At 35.7% G+C, this 18,625-nt stretch overlaps 1 protein-coding gene across 4 annotated transcripts in view; it reads right to left on the bottom strand.

The window, feature by feature from the left end:
* Nucleotides 1-1,172: 1,172 nt before the first annotated feature.
* Nucleotides 1,173-18,625, bottom strand: part of itga3a (integrin, alpha 3a) — a 42,679-nt gene continuing 25,226 nt past the window's right edge. The window contains exons 2-28 of one of the 4 annotated variants that reach the window (XM_016485654.1): nt 17,585-17,621; nt 17,142-17,280; nt 16,822-17,038; nt 16,015-16,112; nt 15,670-15,907; nt 15,487-15,579; nt 14,945-15,161; nt 14,647-14,840; nt 14,326-14,414; nt 12,726-12,862; nt 12,444-12,521; nt 11,947-12,014; nt 11,096-11,238; nt 10,784-10,933; nt 10,560-10,657; nt 10,128-10,296; nt 8,789-8,866; nt 8,448-8,527; nt 7,653-7,730; nt 7,334-7,436; nt 6,370-6,546; nt 5,035-5,154; nt 4,752-4,865; nt 3,812-3,907; nt 3,515-3,640; nt 2,412-2,565; nt 1,173-1,693 (exon numbers count right to left, since the gene is read on the bottom strand). In XM_016485654.1, the coding sequence (XP_016341140.1) occupies nt 2,455-2,565; nt 3,515-3,640; nt 3,812-3,907; nt 4,752-4,865; nt 5,035-5,154; nt 6,370-6,546; nt 7,334-7,436; nt 7,653-7,730; nt 8,448-8,527; nt 8,789-8,866; nt 10,128-10,296; nt 10,560-10,657; nt 10,784-10,933; nt 11,096-11,238; nt 11,947-12,014; nt 12,444-12,521; nt 12,726-12,862; nt 14,326-14,414; nt 14,647-14,840; nt 14,945-15,161; nt 15,487-15,579; nt 15,670-15,907; nt 16,015-16,077 (2,820 nt within the window). In that variant the 5' untranslated portion in view covers nt 16,078-16,112; nt 16,822-17,038; nt 17,142-17,280; nt 17,585-17,621 and the 3' untranslated portion in view covers nt 1,173-1,693; nt 2,412-2,454. Of the gene's footprint in view, nt 1,694-2,407; nt 2,566-3,514; nt 3,641-3,811; nt 3,908-4,751; nt 4,866-5,034; nt 5,155-6,369; nt 6,547-7,333; nt 7,437-7,652; nt 7,731-8,447; nt 8,528-8,788; nt 8,867-10,127; nt 10,297-10,559; nt 10,658-10,783; nt 10,934-11,095; nt 11,239-11,946; nt 12,015-12,443; nt 12,522-12,725; nt 12,863-14,325; nt 14,415-14,646; nt 14,841-14,944; nt 15,162-15,486; nt 15,580-15,669; nt 15,908-16,014; nt 16,113-16,821; nt 17,039-17,141; nt 17,281-17,584; nt 17,622-18,625 lie in introns of those variants that run through there. The other 3 variants (XM_016485652.1, XM_016485651.1, XM_016485653.1) reach the window with 3 other exon arrangements.

Genomic DNA, 18,625 nt, shown 5'->3' with positions numbered 1-18,625 from the left:
ATTTGAAATTTGGTACTGTCCCAATTGCATAGGCGAGGAGTATTTGTGTTTTTGTGTGCATGTCTGTTTACTGTCCTGCGTTGAACGATTCACATTCATATGTTGTTGTTTTTTTATTCTTTGAAATCCATCAGTGTTCCACATAAACGTGACCTGATGCAAGATAAAAATATATAAAGCAAGAACCGAATGAGAGGGATGAAATAGTGAGTCACGACTGGGCAACAGATTTTAGCACTATTGGAAAGTTGGTAGAGAAAATACAGTGCTATTTTCAGTCAGGGCACATGGCATACAAATCCTCACACAGATGAATGCGAAAGAATGAAAATCAAACATAACACAGGGCTCAACAATAAGGATGACCCACTAGAAAAGTGGATGACAATTTTACACTTACACTGATTTCAAATTCACAATCATTGATTTTCTACATCCAAGTTTGGTAGTTGGCTATAACAAATAGTTGGCTAACAAATATAAGGTTTTGTTAAATTTGAAAAAAAAAAAAGACGGGATATTCTTGACAAAATCAAAATGTGTTTAAAAATACATGCCAATAAGTTTTGCACTGTACCCTGTAAAAATTATTTCTCAAAGTTGTCAATAAAACAAAGATTACTAGAGTACACCTTACGAGAAAATACTATTTTAGTCTTTGTACTTCAAAATGTCGTGTTTAATTCAATGTTACTTGCCATTTTTTTGTACTTAATTGTAAAATTTCTGAAATTTCTGAGTGAAACTTGTTGCTAAACCATTGTTTTTTTCCTCAGTGTAAGCCATTGTTTTTCAGCAGAAATGAATTACAGTCTATTTTAGCTATGTAATTTCCAGCTTGTTGCATGTTGTCTTGCAATTTTAATAAAAGAATTTTGATGAATAAAAAACAAAAAGTAACATTTAATTATTTCTAGCAAATATACAGTAAAACACATTGCTATTCTCTTAAAAATAAAGGTGACAATAGCATTTTTTGCTGTGATTCCACAGAAGAACTATTTTGGCCTCCCCAGAGAACCTTTCAGTGGAAAGATATTTTTTTCTTAGTGTAACGAAAAAATCTAAATAACCTTTTTCCACTACAAAGAACATTTTGTGCATTGGGTAGATTCCATGGATGTTAAAGTTTCTTCATGGAACCACAGATGCCAATAAAGTACCTTAATTTTTAAGAGCATAAATATAAAAATGGATCATTCCTTTGTGGTGGGTGACAGTGAAAATGTTGGCAGGCCAAGCACAAATCTAAACTACTGAGCCGGCAGGAAAAATCCTTATTGTTAAGCCTGTCAGCATACACAATGCATGTATTCAGTTGAAAAACTGTAACAAAAATAAACATCAATACAGTATGTAATCTCCGAGTCTTCTGTATAAGCAGTTCATGTCCGACAGTTTTGTTCAATTATACCTGATATCCAGAAGTTCAATCAAATCAGGTAGAGTTGCGTTGATTCAGACATACACGTCTGTAAAGTCTATTCCACTGTCTAAGAGAGACAGTTGAAGAGTGCTTTCATCAGTAGTACTGTGTCTTTTCGGTCCAGCTTGCGATCCAGTGTTTCTTATTGTTTGTGGTGTCCACAATCAAAAAGCCCTGGTTTACCTGGTACTGTTCCTTCTTACAAATCTTCACGCCTTGGTACTTTGGCATAGTTCGGAAGTAAGCAGCCCGCTTAAAAAAGCCACTCTGTGAGAAAACATAAGAAAGAGCATTGTGAGCGAGCATCCTACCACATTATCTTACCAGGATTATTATAGTGACAAGGTAAGTAGCATGTATTCAGAGAAGCTTTGAGAAATCCGAGCGCTTTAAGTTATTTTATGAGATTACAAGATTAACATTAAAGAGCAACTGAGAGAAAGCATTCTTTAAATTCAAGTGAATTTATAAAGGGAGCAAATTATTAAGAGTTAGAGCAAGCGTGTAAAAATGTATTATAAATTCAGCTGCAGATTGTGAAGGGGAAAAGAAAGCTTGTTATCTCTGTAAGTGAAGATGTGATCAGAAGGAGTTTGTTGCCTCAGTTGAAAGCAAGCTCTCAAACTGTCAAAAAGAAAAGAACATGGTAATGCAGAGAAAGTTATTAGTCTTGTCAAAGCAAGAAAAGGAGTTCAGAAGCTGGATTAAAGCAATATACAGTTGATGTTTTAAAACATCATTCTATCTCCAAGATAACGGCATCACAAGCCTGAGGACATAACAAAGAGCCTCACATATCAATTTGTTTAAGGAAAAAAAAACTCTAGTGTTTTTGAGAGCAATGAAGAGAGTCGAAAACAGACGAGGCAAGCGTTGTGCCTCAAAAGGGAAGAGGAAAGACAGTATTAGCGGAGCTTGCATGGAATACATTATTGTTAATTAAGCCAAGTGTTTTAGCTAGAGAGCTGTTGGCTGTGGCACCTACGAATTCGCTATTTGTGTCAGGGGCCCACAAAGGCCAGCGAATCTCAGTCCTCCTCTGTAAGGCGGTTATTTTCAGATGGCTGTGTTTTCATTTCTGCTTTCTGGGCCTTGGCCTCATAAAGCTCTCTGGTGTTGGCCCTCTTGAAGAAACCACACTGGGGAGCAGGATTCAGATATGAGCAATCAAACAAAACACAAGGCATGGCTGGAAGAATTGATCTAGACCTAAATCAGCTGCTCTTCTGGTACAAATGTTTTGATATATGTGTGATATATTCAAAATATATCCATGTGCAGCATCTATCAACACCATAAAACGTAAAAACAAAACAAAAAAACATGTAATTTGACTGCAAAATACTGTAAAAAGTGTTTTGGGAAACATATCATTTACGATTTACAATGATATGTAATTTTGGGAATTACATTATCATTTATGCTATGTATCACTATATTTTATTCAACAAGAAATGTGTTTTTTAATTTTTTGTAAATTTTATTAAAAATAATTATTGTTTATTATTATTATTATTTTGTTTGTTTTAGTTTTGGTGATTTTTTTCATTTAGTTTTTTTATTTATGAAGTCCCTGCATTATGTGCCACATTTGATTATATTATGATAATTTGTTTGTTATTTAATCCATGCTTACAGCATAATTTTAGTGTCATGTGTGTTACCTGGATGGTGGTTTGTGTGTGTAACACTGTTCACTGTCTATATATGTTCAATTGCTATTGTAAAAGCTAAAATAATTAATTGTTATTAATTATGTGGCCTACTATTTTAATAACGTAGGTAGGTATTTTAACATTCTATCAGTTAACAGAATATATGGTTATGATCAGCAAGTTTACGGGCACCAAAGTACCATCATGAATGTGTGAAATGTTGCCTCACAGAAAAAGATTATGAAAATGTGTAGCAGTATGTGTTGTTTCTCTCAAGGTTAAGGTAAAAAAAAAAAAAAAACTTCACACTGTTTATGGTGTCAAAGCATAATGAGATAAAATAGTCGTTGTTTGTGTCATTCCATCTAGAATAACACGCAGATGTGTGAACAAAAGGAAAGTGTGGAGCACTGAAGTACAAAAGGATCCTCACCTTCCACAGTAAAATGACAATCAGCCCCAGCAGAATCACTCCTGCCAACACGGACACAATGATTATCCACAGAGGCACTTCATACTGAAGCTCTTCTGCCTCTGCAGGGTCTATAGCTACTGTAAACTAAACACAGAAAATATGTTTACTGTCATTAATCTCTAATGCACCAGAAATCATATACAGGAAATTGCCTCATTTTAATAATTATTTGATTTTCCCTCACTTATGCTAAATGTATGCAAGAAAGAGTTCCAGATATAAAAGAAAAGAAACTCGGAGATGTTGAGTTTGTACCTCACGGGTGTAATTGCTCATCTTGATGGTTGATTTCTCTGTTTTTAGACTCAGTGTGGCACTACCGAACACAAGTACTCTTGCAGCATTGTAGTCCTGTAAAAAGAGAGCTGCAACAATGTTATTTTCTGAACTTCAGAGTATTATGTACAGCACTGCACATTTGTGATGCTTCCTTTGTTGGACTAGTGATAGTGGGTCATTGATGAACAATTCATTCACTGCATCTGTCATGCGGCAAATGAACGGAAGACTTGGGAGGTGAGCTAATCATTTGTGCTTCACATAATTGTATTTAATTATTATGATTTCCTAATTCACAATATGATGAAAGACTGTGTATTTGAATGTGTATGAGGAATTTTAACTCAAAGGAACAAAACAACCTGAATATGGATTAGTTAATTTTGCTGAACGAGAGAGTCAGTAAAATGATCCATTTATCATTATATTGGACACACTGGAGTACTCCACTAATCGGCCACTGAGGTCATTCAGCTGGGTTAAATAAGGGACACATCCAAAATGTGGAGTACTGATAATGAGGCTCCAGGAACAGACTGAAAACCCTTACAGGGCTACGTTCTCAAAAGTACTGTAGCCATGACATCCATTAAAAACCACACTGGGACCAGTTAAAAGTAATGGCTTACAAAAGCATCATTTGTTTGCAGATGCCCCTTTGTTTCTAATGCAAGTTTTAAGTGTGTCTTAAGTCTCCAAATAGTTTTTGGGGCCACTGTATCAACTTTAAGCCAAAGTATATAGCATACTGTGAAGGACTGCACCTGGTGTAACAAAAATTAAACCACTTAAACCCTCATAAACTCGAAAAATGTCACAAAGCAAGTGTGGGATTTATCCTTGAGAGTCTGGCATGCAACAAGCCTGCAGTAATGAGATGAGGATGTGGAGTTTCAAATGAAAATGGTGCTCTGACCTCAAGCATCGTGCTGTTCCATACTCGTGCTCTGACAGTGAGATTGGCCGAGGTGTCCATGCCAAGCAAGGGGCAGGTGAATGTCTGACAGAGGGCACTACCAGTGCCACAGTTCTGACATTGGGAGAGAATGAGCAGTGACAGCCAAAACACTCTTAATTTTGTCTTTGTCTAGTCTCTGTTGCATACTACATCATGCAAAGTATCAAAGGAGACATGACATGCCAGTATCATTCAGTTGCCTAGCAACAAAACAATGGTTGAGGGAGACAGATATACTCACCAGGTTGGCAGACGGTTTCCTCTGGACGGCCCGTGGGTTCGGGAGGGCCTGCGGTTCAGTCTGTTCAGACTCCGAGGAGGCCTCATCTCTTTTCCTCCTTCCTGTCTTGCGCTCTGACACCTAATCCACAGGAGGTAACACATCTATCACATTAACAAGCACATTATATTAAGTGCATGGCAATAAAATGCTGCAGGGACGACGTGTTTTTGCAGGCCAAAACCTGAAAATGAGTAAGCATTTTAGCACCTACAAGTCCTTGGTTTCCGAAGTCAGGGATTTTTATTAAAAGCCTGAAATAAGGTCAGCGGTTAACAAAAGCACAAGATATTTTTGTTTTATTATACAACATAAAATACATCAGTAATACCACCTTGTAATTTTTTTAAGCTTTTATACATCTTGTCAAGTTGCTAACAAGTGGCTACATTGAATTACAGAGGTTGTTGAGCATATTAAACATCATCACACTGAACAGGAAAACTCATCTACTCACTAATCCGCTTTCACAGCCTTGTCGTGTTTATAATTACGCGATTCTAACTTAAATGTTCAGGGAAAATGTTCTCTTTTTTAAATAAAGACTTCTGGAAGCTGGAAGTTTTGTAGTTCGTCTATAACCTTGGCTGATGTTTAGTTTTTGACTTCTGGCGGTTGGATTTTGCCTTCATAATCCATAAAAGTTGTGTTCATTTGCAAAGATTATCATGGTGAACAAAATGTGTAAGAATCATAAACTTTTGTTGGTCACAGAGCTTATTTTCTAATACAAAAACCAATGAAAAAATTGGGTTTTTGTTGAGGGAACCAGGGGGATACTAACTTCTAAATAGAAGCCTATAGAAATACGTCCTTCCTGTAGCGCTCTATTGGAATACGTTCCTCCACATTATGGAATTCTATGTTATATTAATAAGCATAAATCACCTTGAATGAGAATATTTTGATTGACTTGCTTAGTATGATGTTTCCGTCTTAGTTAATTCTCTCTTGAGTTCTTGGATTTATTTGTAGAGCATCTAGACCTCCTAAGCACATGTCGCACTGATTTATAAGCACAGAGAGATAGATAGTGTCCGAAATGCCCTGTTTCACATTAGGAGATGGACTTTTTCTGAAATAATTCCCACTCGGCTTTGGACATTGAGCGAGATTGCAGTGCGAGCTGTGGGTAATATAGTTCTGGGAAAGGAGGAGGTCCCAGTCCCAGCATGATTTCTTCTGCTGCTTCTCTCAAGGATTCAAAGGCTGGATTGTGCTAAACTGCTCTGTCATCAACACCGTACTGCAGAAAAACAATCAGTGACAGAGACAGTCATACAACCAATCACTTACAGTGAGATTAAGGGGGTTTACGACGTTATTTTCAGGGACACAGGATTGCTTGGAGGTTCCTGCCATCTGAATCTCTGACAGATAAAGCAGCCACTTCTGATTAGCCACAGCATAAGGCCACTGAAAGACCACTTCCAGAAAACCCAGATTTCCCAGAGGTTTTCCAAAAAGAGCCACCTGAAGAAAAAAGAATAAAACAAGTAATTACTTTGAGTAATTGTAAACTGATTGTGTCTATTGAATGTATCTAGTAAATAACTTGTTTAAGGTTTTTAAAAAAGGGGTCGCATTACACCACATCTAGGACAAGCACAGGTATCGCACATAGGGACCGTCGCAATTGACAATGATCAAATTGCCAAACTATTTTACATTTTGGCAAAATGGTGCCTAGTTTGTATGAATTCATATTCTCATAAACGTACGATCTCATTTGTACATTTTCGTACAGTCTACTTACGCTCCATTGACGGTTAAGTTTACTTTATTCGAGCTGTCAAACCACACACTGAAAAATTGCCTATACACTATCTATCTTTTAGTCTTTGTTTGCATGTTATCTTGATGACCTTTTTTTGAGGGTTTTGTTTTGTGTTGGATTCAGTGTTTCAAATTTTAGGATGCTGTATGTCATCTTCCTTCTACAGTACGTCTGTTGTGCGTCCCTCTTTACACCATTTTGGTGATTTTGTCCTAATCAGTTACTGCAAACAACAAGAGATTTTATCAGTCATTTGGTTTCTATCTCCACAGTGTAGTGCCAGGTAGCTCCGCCTACCATGAAATTTCACTGGTTAAAAATCCCACTCCACAATGCTGTATGTTAAACATTAAACATGTTCTCAAAGGCTGTGCTGTGTTGAAAAGTACCGTTTCCTTACAGTGTGGACAGGCAAATTGTCCAACACTGGAGACTTGCCACATCACAACTAGTTAGGAATGTAAGGTGTAAAAAACATCTTGCCGTCAAGTTGAATTCCACTGGGCTTCCAATGTCACTGGTACTTTTCATGGCTGATTCTCCTACTACTTTTCCACTGTATTCCGTTCTAAACTCGGAGAAAGGGCTACAAGAAAAACAGAAATTTTCAAATTAATTTATTAGCAAACTGATTTGATTTTTGTAGCTCTTACTAAAGTTTAATGTCAGGCAAAAAAAGTAGGAAATGTCTGTATAATACTGAAGTGTAACATGAGTCATTCTGACATCGCTTTGAAAAGCGGTAAAGCAGAAGAAAAGATCCGGTGAAATACTCTAAGGATAGAAATGGTGCATAACTCACATATTAAAGATGGGCTGTAGGACGTACTCCACCGTCAGTACTCTCGACAGGGGCCGTAGATCATTCTGATCGCTCCACCTGAGAAGTGTAGATGAAATCATCAGCCAGAGTCCAAATCTGAATCATACCCTTTGAACAAACCTCTCATACAGACAATTGTTCTTTCATATGCATATAAGCCGTATGTTAGTGGTTAAAGCAGCAGAACTGAACAGTGAATCACTGAATGCTTTTGACCCTGTTTTTATGCACTCGATTCCTTTCTGTGGGTGGGTTAATGATATTCTTTCTATATACAGTTCTGCTCAACTTTGCATGCTCCTTACAGGTTTTGCCAGATGTTTATGATTTAAAAAAGAAAAAAGAAAAATAAGAGATCTTTTTTTTAGTAGTACCTTGAAGCTATTTGATATAATCACTGAAGTTACACAAACTAATACAAATACAAACTATCACATCCAACACATTAAGAAAAAGGGACATGTAAACTTTTGAACAGCATAATTTAAGTAATTTTTTTGTCTTCTGTATTATATGTAAATATATTTTATGCAGCTTCTTTAGGCAATGAATGAATTTGGTATCATATTGTTAGATTTTATCGCTCTAATTTTTTTAAAATGCTAAACATCTCAGAGATTCTGCACAGGCTATGTAAACTTATGAGCACAATGATGTTTCTCTTGTGTCTTTAGAAGATATTGATTTTTTGCGAGCTCATTTCCTGCAAAGCAGCTCTCCCCAAATGTTCAGCCTATTTAAAAATCTGAAGAAAATAATGGAGATTTCTCATACGTTGAGAGCTGCAGTTCAGTCTGAATCTCCTGCATGTCTATTGTGATTTCTGCTGTTTCAAAGGTGATCTCAATCTCCACCTGTGAAAGACAGAAGTGCCCACAAGAAAATAAAGACATCCATCTTCAGATTCATTACATCTGCTCCTAGAAATGCTCTTGATTACAACACTGTTAATTAAATTCACCTCCTATTATTACTTCCTGTATCCAATAAATAATCATAAAATTTAATCCAATACCCATTTAATATGGTTGATGCAGTATGTCTGCTGTTAAATCCCCGGGTAAATGTGCTTAAAACCAATGAATGTCAAGTCACTGATACCAATGAAGACTTACCCTCTGATTGCTTTTGAAGGGGTCCCCCAGTGTACACAGAAGATAAGGCACCCCGGGAGACAATTCAACATTCAAGTTCTACAAAAAACAAAAACAAGAACCAAGTAAAATTCAGTTTACTTTCTAAATGTACAGTACATATTCTAATGTTTAAAATTTTGGGGTTGATCAGATTTTTTAAAGTTTCTGAAAGAAGTCTCTTATGCTCACCAAGGCAACATTTATTTTTATACAGTAAAATCAGTAATACTGTGAAATAAATAAAATGTTTAATAAATGTTTTAAAATAATAATTGTTGTGCTGCTAAATATTTTTGTGGAAACCATGATACATTCTTTTGAGGATTCTTTGATGAATAAAAAGTTCAAAAGAAAATAATTTATTTGAAATAGTAACATTTGTATGTTAAAAAGTATTTCTGTCACTTTTGATAAATTTAATGCATCCTTGCTTCCAAAAAAAAATGTCTTACTGAGCCCAAACCTTTGAACGGTAGTGTGTATGCAAGGATAATGTACCGCAGAGGTATTTATTGTAAAGTTTAAGAGGTCCAGCAAAGGTCAGGGCATTATAACTTCTGCAAAAAGTTGGCAATATAGCTTGTACAGCCATGAAATTAAATAATCTATGTGCATGTAAGGAATACTGATTGTAAATGTCCAAACTGATAGCAGCAGTATCCTAAATAAATCCTAAATAGTCTTATTTAGTCCAAAAACTGCTGCTTTGTTTATTATACACTGTAAAAAGGGAACATGTACAGTTGTTATTTGTTAACATGTACTATTGCCTACAGATAGAAACAAAAGATTAAAGATTGCATACATTTTTTTACAATTATATTAATTTATGAGAAACAGTACCAAATGGAATCAATTCGGGGTCTAGATCTGGGACGCTAATTGGTGATTGTAACAACGTTCGTAGTCACGGGAAGAAGGAGGCGGGAACCGGCGAACATTTAAACAAAACTTTAATAAAATAAACAAACACAAAATGAAAGTAAAGCGGCAGCCCCTCGCGGACGACTGCCGCACACAAAACACAAAATAAAGTCCAGGCCTGGTCCTCTCTCCTCCAACACTGTCGTCACTCCTCCTTTTATCCTTCCGGAGCTCCTCCATGGGACTCGAGACCAGTGAGTGGCACAGGTGTTGTGCATTAGCATTTACTCCACCGGCCTCGCTCCGTTCCCACGGCTCTCGGCCCCACCCCTCTCGTCACAGTGATCTTTGATATAGACTACTACATGAGAAACTGTTATGGATTCTGTCTGGAAGTATTGAGAACTGTAGAAGGAACTAAGGTGTAATTTCTGAGAACATCTATTGATTTTACCTTGGGGTTTAGGCTGGAGAAACTGAGTGAGGTGGGAATGGTGACATTTAGAAGAGCACCGTAAGCGTCTTCTGCTTTCCTATCCTGTGATTTAACATTGGACACATTCACCATCAACTTCAGCTTCTTTACGTCAGTAGTGTAGTGGAAAATCTGGAGGCCATTCTGCCTGTAGAAACACACCAACAAGCAGTTCACATCCCCTCTTTGAAGTAATGACAATTTCCATTCCGTTCCAGTCTATTTTACGGCTCAGGTGATTGGATCATTCGTGAGTGTTCATGAGCAAAAATGGGTCATTCTTGAAAGGACGTAAGAATCATATTGTGTAGATCCTTTCTTTGTAGCATGATGGGAGATATTCAGTCAAAAAAGTATTTTCTATTCAGTCATCTACTTTCCCTTTCACTTAAAGAACGATACTGAGCTTACGTGGGGAACGGCGTGTTCTGCTCATCTGTGAATGCAGCCATCATCTGAAGGTTGCTCTCACATTTGTTATCTGATCCACAGGCTTTTTGAATGTGAATCTAAAGAATGAGATGACATTGGTGGAATATAAGCGAGAATGTGAGCAGGTGGTTAAGGGCAGACATTGTGTTTCCAAAGAAAAATCATTTGTGTTTGAGCGAGGCAAAATATGCTGTCAAAGGTACCTCAGCTCTGCCAGTCAGAGCGTATCTTTGGCTAATCACAGGAAAAGCACTGAGGTCTTCCAACGTCTGCCTGCCTGAGGGAACAGGCTCCACCAAAGACACACTCAGCAAGAAAACTATCGGAGCAACCTTGTCTTGGATCGTTTTGGACTGTGAGAGTCAAATGCAGAGGCAATATATCAGAGTTATACAAATCTCTGTACAGTTAGCCCAATCTGATCACAGGCTTAATGAATCAACCCACTCAATGATTATGAGCCTTTTTGTCACAAAGAATAAAATGGCAATTCAAAGGATGGCCTTGTGTCATACCACTAGCTCGAGTTTCAGAGCATGACAAACCCCAGACGGATTAACAGACATATTGCCAGTGCATTTGCCCTCTTTGTTGTCAAGGAAACGAACACGAGGGCTCCGAGACGATTGCTGATCGGCTTCCACCGTATATTGAAAAGCTGAGAAAACAACAAAATATTGAAATAATGCAATAAACATTACTTTAACAACATTAGATGTAACATAAAACCCTAATGTATACAACCGATAAGAAAAAAAAAACGGTAACACTTTAGCATAGGGAACACTTATTCACTATTAACTACGACTTTTCCCTCAATAAATTCCTAATTTGCTGCTTATTAATAGTTAGTAAGGTAGTTGTTAAATTTAGGTATTGGGTAGGATTAGAGATGTAGAATAAGGTCATGTAGAATAAGGCATTAATATGTGCTTAATTAGTACTTATAAATGGCTAATATTCTAGTGATATGCATGCTAATAAGCAACTAGTTAAGAGACCCTAAAATAAAGTGTTACCAAAAAAACAGTTATTTCAACAAAAATACAAAACAAAAAAAAACATCAAATGTGAAGTGTTATGCAGGGAATTCTCAATTTATAACATTTTTATTTCTTTTTCACTTACAAAAACTAATTTTAAACAGTATGTTAATGTAAAATTACATTAAATGTAATCACAGTTATTCACCGTTTATAGTACGGAAACGTACTGTTAATCAATCAACAGGTTTTTACTGTAGCATTTTTACAGTCTTTTACTGTTAAAATCACAATAATTTTTAACAGTGCACATTTCGCATGACAATAATATTTAGAGAGGTTGCATTTATATTTAGGGTAATAAACTGTGATGTGGGACTTACTGATACTCTTCTGGGAACTGGCACTGCCAGTGCTGAATGTGTAGGAGAAACAGAATTTTGCTTCAATACTGTATGAGGAAAACACAACAGAATTAACTGTTTTGTCAGACATTTCAACAACTGTGATTAGGGTTGTACAATTGATCAAATACATAATCAATATTAAGATTAAAGCTGTTGCGATTAAATTATGAAAAACATATAGATTACAGCATAACATTTAGATCTACTCTAAATATGTCAAAGGTTTTTATTTACAGATTTATTTGTTGACTATCGCATTGATTTGTGCAATCAGAAGTGCTTAAATTAGTCCATAAACAGTACTGACAACTCGTTCTAATGAGTCTGATCCATCCATATTTTATGTTTTGGGAAATAATCAACAGTTATTACTTTGTGACACTGTAGTCTTCTGAAGTGACTACTGAAGTGGCTCATTTCCATGTAAACAAACTAGTGTGAAAGTTGGAGCGAGACGTTTAAGGATTCATTACCAGGCATCACAGTCTTCTGGGCTGATAACCGATGGTGTCACAGTGAAAGAATTATTCAGGTGAATCACAGGACGTGCTCTTATGAGGTGGAAATGAAAGAAAACACAATGAGACAAAGGCTGCAGGTCTGAAAAAAATGACTATGCTAATCAAAGTACGATAATTCACAACTGTGATATAATAGTTAACTGATTGATTCATTTTGGCCTTTGTCTGCTACCTTGATGCGATACAACTAAAAAATATGTAAAATATTAAAAAAAATTGTGACAATCAAATCACCTTAGCAAGACCACACGATCATCTAATGATCCAACTGCTATGTCTGGGTAACTGTTCCTATCCACATCCATGCCACCACTGATAGAATAGCCAAATGTTTGGAATCCACCACCTGGGATGTCTTTTCCATCAATGACCTGAGGAATTAATGTTAGAGCAAAAGTTATACATTTGCAATAAACTGAAACTAAATCTAAGTATGTCTACTTTGAAAGCAACCATACAAAATGACAGTCAAATAATCAGTATTAACCTCTATTAGTGTAAAAACCTACACTACAGTTCAAATGTTTGGGGTCTTTTCATTTTTTAAAAGAAATTCATACTTTTATTCAGCGAGGATGCATTAAAATGTTTAAAAGTGACAGTAAGGACAATTACAATGTTACAAATGATTTTCATTTCAAATAAATGCTGCTCTTTTAAACCTTCTATTCATCAAAGAATCCTGAAAATGTACCACGGTTTCCACAAAATATTAAGCAACACAATTTTCAACACAGATGATAGTAAGAACTCTTTTATGAGCAGCAAATCAGCATATTACAATGATTTCTGAAGGATCATATGACACTGAAGACTAGAGTAATGATGCTGAAAATTCAGCTTTGCATCAATAAGAAATAAATTGCATTTTAAAAGATTCAAATAGAAAACAGTTATTTAAAATTGTAATAATAATTCTTAATATTACTGTTTTTACTATATGTTTTATTAAATAAATGCAGCCTTGGTGAGAATAAGAGACTTCTTTCAAAAATATTTTAACAATCTTATAGTCGCTAAAGTTTTGAACAGTACTGTAATTAATTTCATACAAAAAATCAAACCATTATTAAAAAAAAAAAAAAAAACATGCTAATTCTCGTCCAGGGGATTTATGAAACATTCTTAAATGCCATTTTCCTATTATTTTGTATTCCCAAAAATTCTTATTAAGAATGTTCTCATCTTTTGTCTTAATATTGTTTTTAAAACAAAACTCTTTCAAATTCATGGAAAGAATCTTCTTAAAATTCTTTATAAATAACTTCTTAAAGTTAGGATATCCTCAGACTTAACTTAAATCCCAAAAGGTAAAAAATGTTTTAATGTATTAATTGGGTTATTTTAAATTAATCGTTGTAATTAAGCATTACAACATAACACTAGCTACATATAATATATAGTAGGACTATTAATTGAGATGTGCACCTATTAACCAATGACTGATAATGTAAACAATGATGGGCCATGATTATGTGTGACGCAACTTTTTGCTAAATGAATGAAACAGACCGCTCCAACTTGAGACAACCTCTTTAAAAGTAACTATTCAAAAACATGACACATTCAAAATTTCAAGCTGGTTGTGGCGAAAATAGTGTGCATGCTTTTTATGTCTTCAGCAAGGTCCCCTATTTATTAAGTCAGATAAAGACTGTCATGTTCTTTTCAAGAAGAAAACTTATATCTTAAGAAGTTTTTTGTGAATCTGGGCCCAGGTTTTAGGACTACAAACTGAACAGCTCTACAAACATGCTAGTTTATTACTTATAAAATATTAGTAATAAATGTACACTCTTAACACTCGAAATACTTCTTAATATTCCCATCTCACCTGACTAGGCATTTGGGAAATACCCGTTTTGTTGCCCATCCATATATATACCCTGCCTTTACTATGATATGGAGCACCAACAGCAAAATCTGTTAAGGAACAGAGGAGTGAGAAACAATCACTGTCAAAATACTTCTTAGTAATTCCACAAGAAGGCAGCAGAGTAAAATGTCCTTGACTGTATAATGCGCTGCTCTGATTAAGCGCTGCATACAAAAGTGAATTCAAGCAAAGAGCCAGGACATTAGCAACAAATGACTAAAAGCCACATACATGTTATTTTGTACAGAGTGCAATCAAGCAAGAAACCCACAAACCTACCTTGAAAGCCATCCTGGTTAACATCACCAATAGCAACAACAGCCATTCCAAAAGCTGAGTCCTTAGGTCCAGTTAGGACCACATCAGCTTTGTCACGAAAAGACCCGTTCTGGTTCATATAGACATACACTGCCCCGCCTTCATCTTTTCTCCGGTCGAAATAGAAAGGGGCTCCAACAATCAGATCCTTCCAACTATATGGATAACATGAAGACAAGTTAAATCTCCATGTCGAGATCTTCTGTTTCACTAATGACCTCTAGTTGAGAGGAAACAAAAAGCCAAGAATTGTCTTTACCCATCATTGTTAAGGTCAACAATTGCAACACTGCTGCCAAAATAGGATCCAATTTGTTCCCCCACGACAGTGGCTTTTATTTTGACTTCTCCACTGACACTGGCTTTAAAAACTTCAGCCATCGTCACAGATCCTCTGGCTTCATCTCTTGGAGCTCCTGTTACCACAGTGTCTTTGTCTTTGCTTAGCACATCTTGAGCCACAGCTATAGAGTAACCTAAAGAGCAATCAGTCAACAATAACCACGTGCAATTTTCTGCCTACAGTACATATTGACATAGTTGCAAAGGAAATGTGACATTAATTAAAGAAGGTACATATAAGTTATAGATTTTGTGTTTCAGGAAAAAGGCAATTCATTATGTGAATAGGATAAACGTCAGTCAACAGTTGACAACAAATGCTTATAAATAAGAATACAACATGAATAGTACAATTGTAAATAAATAATAGAAATAAATAAACTAAAATGATATTATATTGTTTTGAAAACTGAGTAAATGCCAGAAAATCCAGAAAGCAAGGTTGTAGCCCTGCCTTACCAATGTAAATATTCCCTCTTTTCAAGTTTGGAAGCTTGCTCTTCACATCATCAAATTTATCTTCAGGGTTATACCACAGCGAAAATGTGTTTCCTGCGTATGATGGAAAATGATTAGAGGGGAATTTAACATCATTCTTGCATGTAGAAGCAGAATGTTTACAGGAAAACAAATTCCCCTCACCTTGCCAGTTAAAGCATCCGGGTGCACCCAGGAAGATCTCCGTCTGAGTGATGGCAGCAGACATTCCAGCAAGACACATGCCTTCACTAGTCTGATCATCTCTGGGGTCACACACCTCACTGTATGACTGCCATTGAGAGTCTGCTGTGTTATACTGTAAATCATTTCCACGAACATAGCACCTCCCAATCATCCGAAAGTTGGTTGCAAAGTTCCGTACATAACGATGGCCACAGGCCTAGTAAATAGAGTGATGACTATTATGCTAGGATGGTAAGAGCAATGTTTTCTGCTGATTGATTTTTCATAGACCAACATAAGAGAGGTCATTATTATGAAACTCACCAGTACACGGCCCCCCGGTTGACTCTGACTGGCTATCGACACACCTAGCCACATCCCATCCATCACATCATTCTTAGGGTCTGGTCTGTCTTCAAAATCTGCATAACACAAAGCAAGTATTCTGATTTGTTCTTTCTGTAATACCATGCAGACATGTGGGACACAACAACAACAATAATAATAATAATAATAGATAAAAGTGAAAAAAAATGAAAAAAGCTAATTTAAGTCTGGTATGAATGATATTATTATTATTATTATTAATAACAGTGAGGCATCGTTATATAACTATTTATACTATTATTGTTAGTATACAAAAGTATTGTATGTATTATTATATATTATTATAAATGACATATTTATTAATTTATATTTTAAATATTTTTTAAAATATATTACTATATTATTATTTATTTATTAATCATTAATATTATTGATAAAGGGAGGAAATAAATAGACGAATTCATCTGAAACGTATGTACTTTACAAATATAAACGGATAAATAAAGAATTTTTTTTATAAATTCCATAGATTTAATACATTTTTTAGTCTATAAATGTCTAATTTACTTTTTATTTTTTATAAATATCATAAATTATATAAATGTCATATAATTTTCCCTTTATGAAATTTATGAAAGTAAGTAAATAAATAAATATATAAATAAATACATTCATTTATGTCTCATATGACTGACAATGGATACAATTCAAAATAACAACAACAACAACAACAATAGTATTTATAAATCAGAAAAAGTGAAGCCCAAGAAAACTCATGGCTAGTATGAAGGTCACGAAAATTACTTGAGTTGAGAAGGTTCAGTCTTCTGCAGTCTTTGGTGTCTGCAGTGATTGGACAGGCATATACATCTCCAGTCTCATTGGCTGACACACCTGACTCTGCTTTCTCCTTCGGTGCTCCTACAAGAAGTCTGAAACATGTGTAAACCTGATTGAGCTCAAGTATGTCTCGAGGCAGGGTATTAAGCCACAGTTGGCGCAGTACCACAGTAATGGCTATCTGAGACAAAAAAAACAACAAAAAAAATTTTTTCACACAGCACTTTCAAGGATAAGGAAGAAGTTCACATTCAGCCATGTGTCAGGTATTGCTTATATTTTACCTTATCCTCAGAATTTAGTGGACACTGCAGATAAACTCCAGCATGTGTAACCCTTATCTGTCTGGGCTTGTCGGGCTACGTGAACTGATTTAGACTGGAAGGGCTTGTCAGAACCCATTACTTCCAGGACACAGTGCAACTATGGACAGAAAACGTCGCTTAAAGAGCTACATGCTTTTAACTAAAATTATCTGATTAACATAAAGCATTTAAAAACCACAGGAGATGGTGATCACATTTTACTCAAACATTCATTTTCAGACAGTATGGTGAATGAATTTCATGTATACTTCCCTTCCTCTCTTTCCAAAGGCAAGCTATTATGCATACATTATTCCTTGCAGGGAAAATCGCAAACTCAAGCTCCTCCTATGTAACCGATTTGATTTTGATCACAAAAACTAGGCAGCCTTAAATATAAGAGTCAGGTCCAAGATACCCACATCAGCCATCATGGAACAGGTGTAATCCTCTAGAGCCCTTGAGGAAAGTGAGCAGAATTAAAGAGGCATTTCATTAAACTCTAATCACAAAATCAATGAATTTTATTTCAATATCTGTGAAAGCATGACAGACATAATAATGACTAAAGCGGTGCTGCCTGCAAGCTCGATTCATTAATGTTTCATGATTTTTGAAGACACGCACCCTAGTTGCTATTTTAACCACCTTGCAGCCTGAGGCCTCATAAATATTCCACTCGGTGAGGGATGAGATCTCATCAGATCATGACTCGTGTCTAACGGGATTATGAATGGGCTTTAGTGGGTGATGCGGTCATTTCGTCTTCTTTAAAATTCCGTTTGGTGAATTTGAACAGAAATGTATTAAGTCTGACAGTCTAATCATCACAGATTTCATTCCTTCAACAGAGAAATTGGGTTATAAGTAACATGAAGTTTGCCACAGTGAGTGGTATTTTTGTATGTTTTTTATTCTTGTATGCCAGATTACTATGCAGGGACAGTTATAATAAGCTGTTTGTAAACTGAAAATAACTTAATCTTATGTAGACTTATTTAAAAGGATAGTTCACACAAAAAATCTAAATTATGTCATCATTATTTACCGTACCAAACCTGTATGACTTTTTTTTTTGTGGAACGTAAAAGAAGATATTTTGAAGAATGTTTCAACTGTTTTTGTCCATTTAATGAAAATCAATGAGGGGTTCCATTATAATGGACATAAAAAACAAAGATATTTTATAAGACAATCTTTTTTTGTGTGTGTTCTAGAAAAAGAAAGTCATAGAGGTTTGGAACGACATGGGAGTGAATAACAATTTTCATTTTGGGTGAACTATCCAATTAAAATCACAATTGCATGTCTGTCATATACACAAATGCTACAAGTGAACATTATTACTAAAATATGCTGCCCCAAGTGAACATGCTCATTTTGACAACAAGTTTCTGTACTTGTTCATATTCATCACACATTGTGGTGAGGTAGAGTGTAATGAAGACACAGACTGAGGTCAG

The sequence above is a fragment of the Sinocyclocheilus anshuiensis genome, unplaced genomic scaffold, assembly GCF_001515605.1.
Source record: "Sinocyclocheilus anshuiensis isolate Anshui unplaced genomic scaffold, SAMN03320099.WGS_v1.1 scaffold249, whole genome shotgun sequence".
NCBI lineage: Eukaryota > Metazoa > Chordata > Actinopteri > Cypriniformes > Cyprinidae > Sinocyclocheilus > Sinocyclocheilus anshuiensis.
The sequence above is the reverse complement of the archived record's forward strand: the minus strand, read 5'-3'. Positions and strand labels throughout refer to the sequence as shown.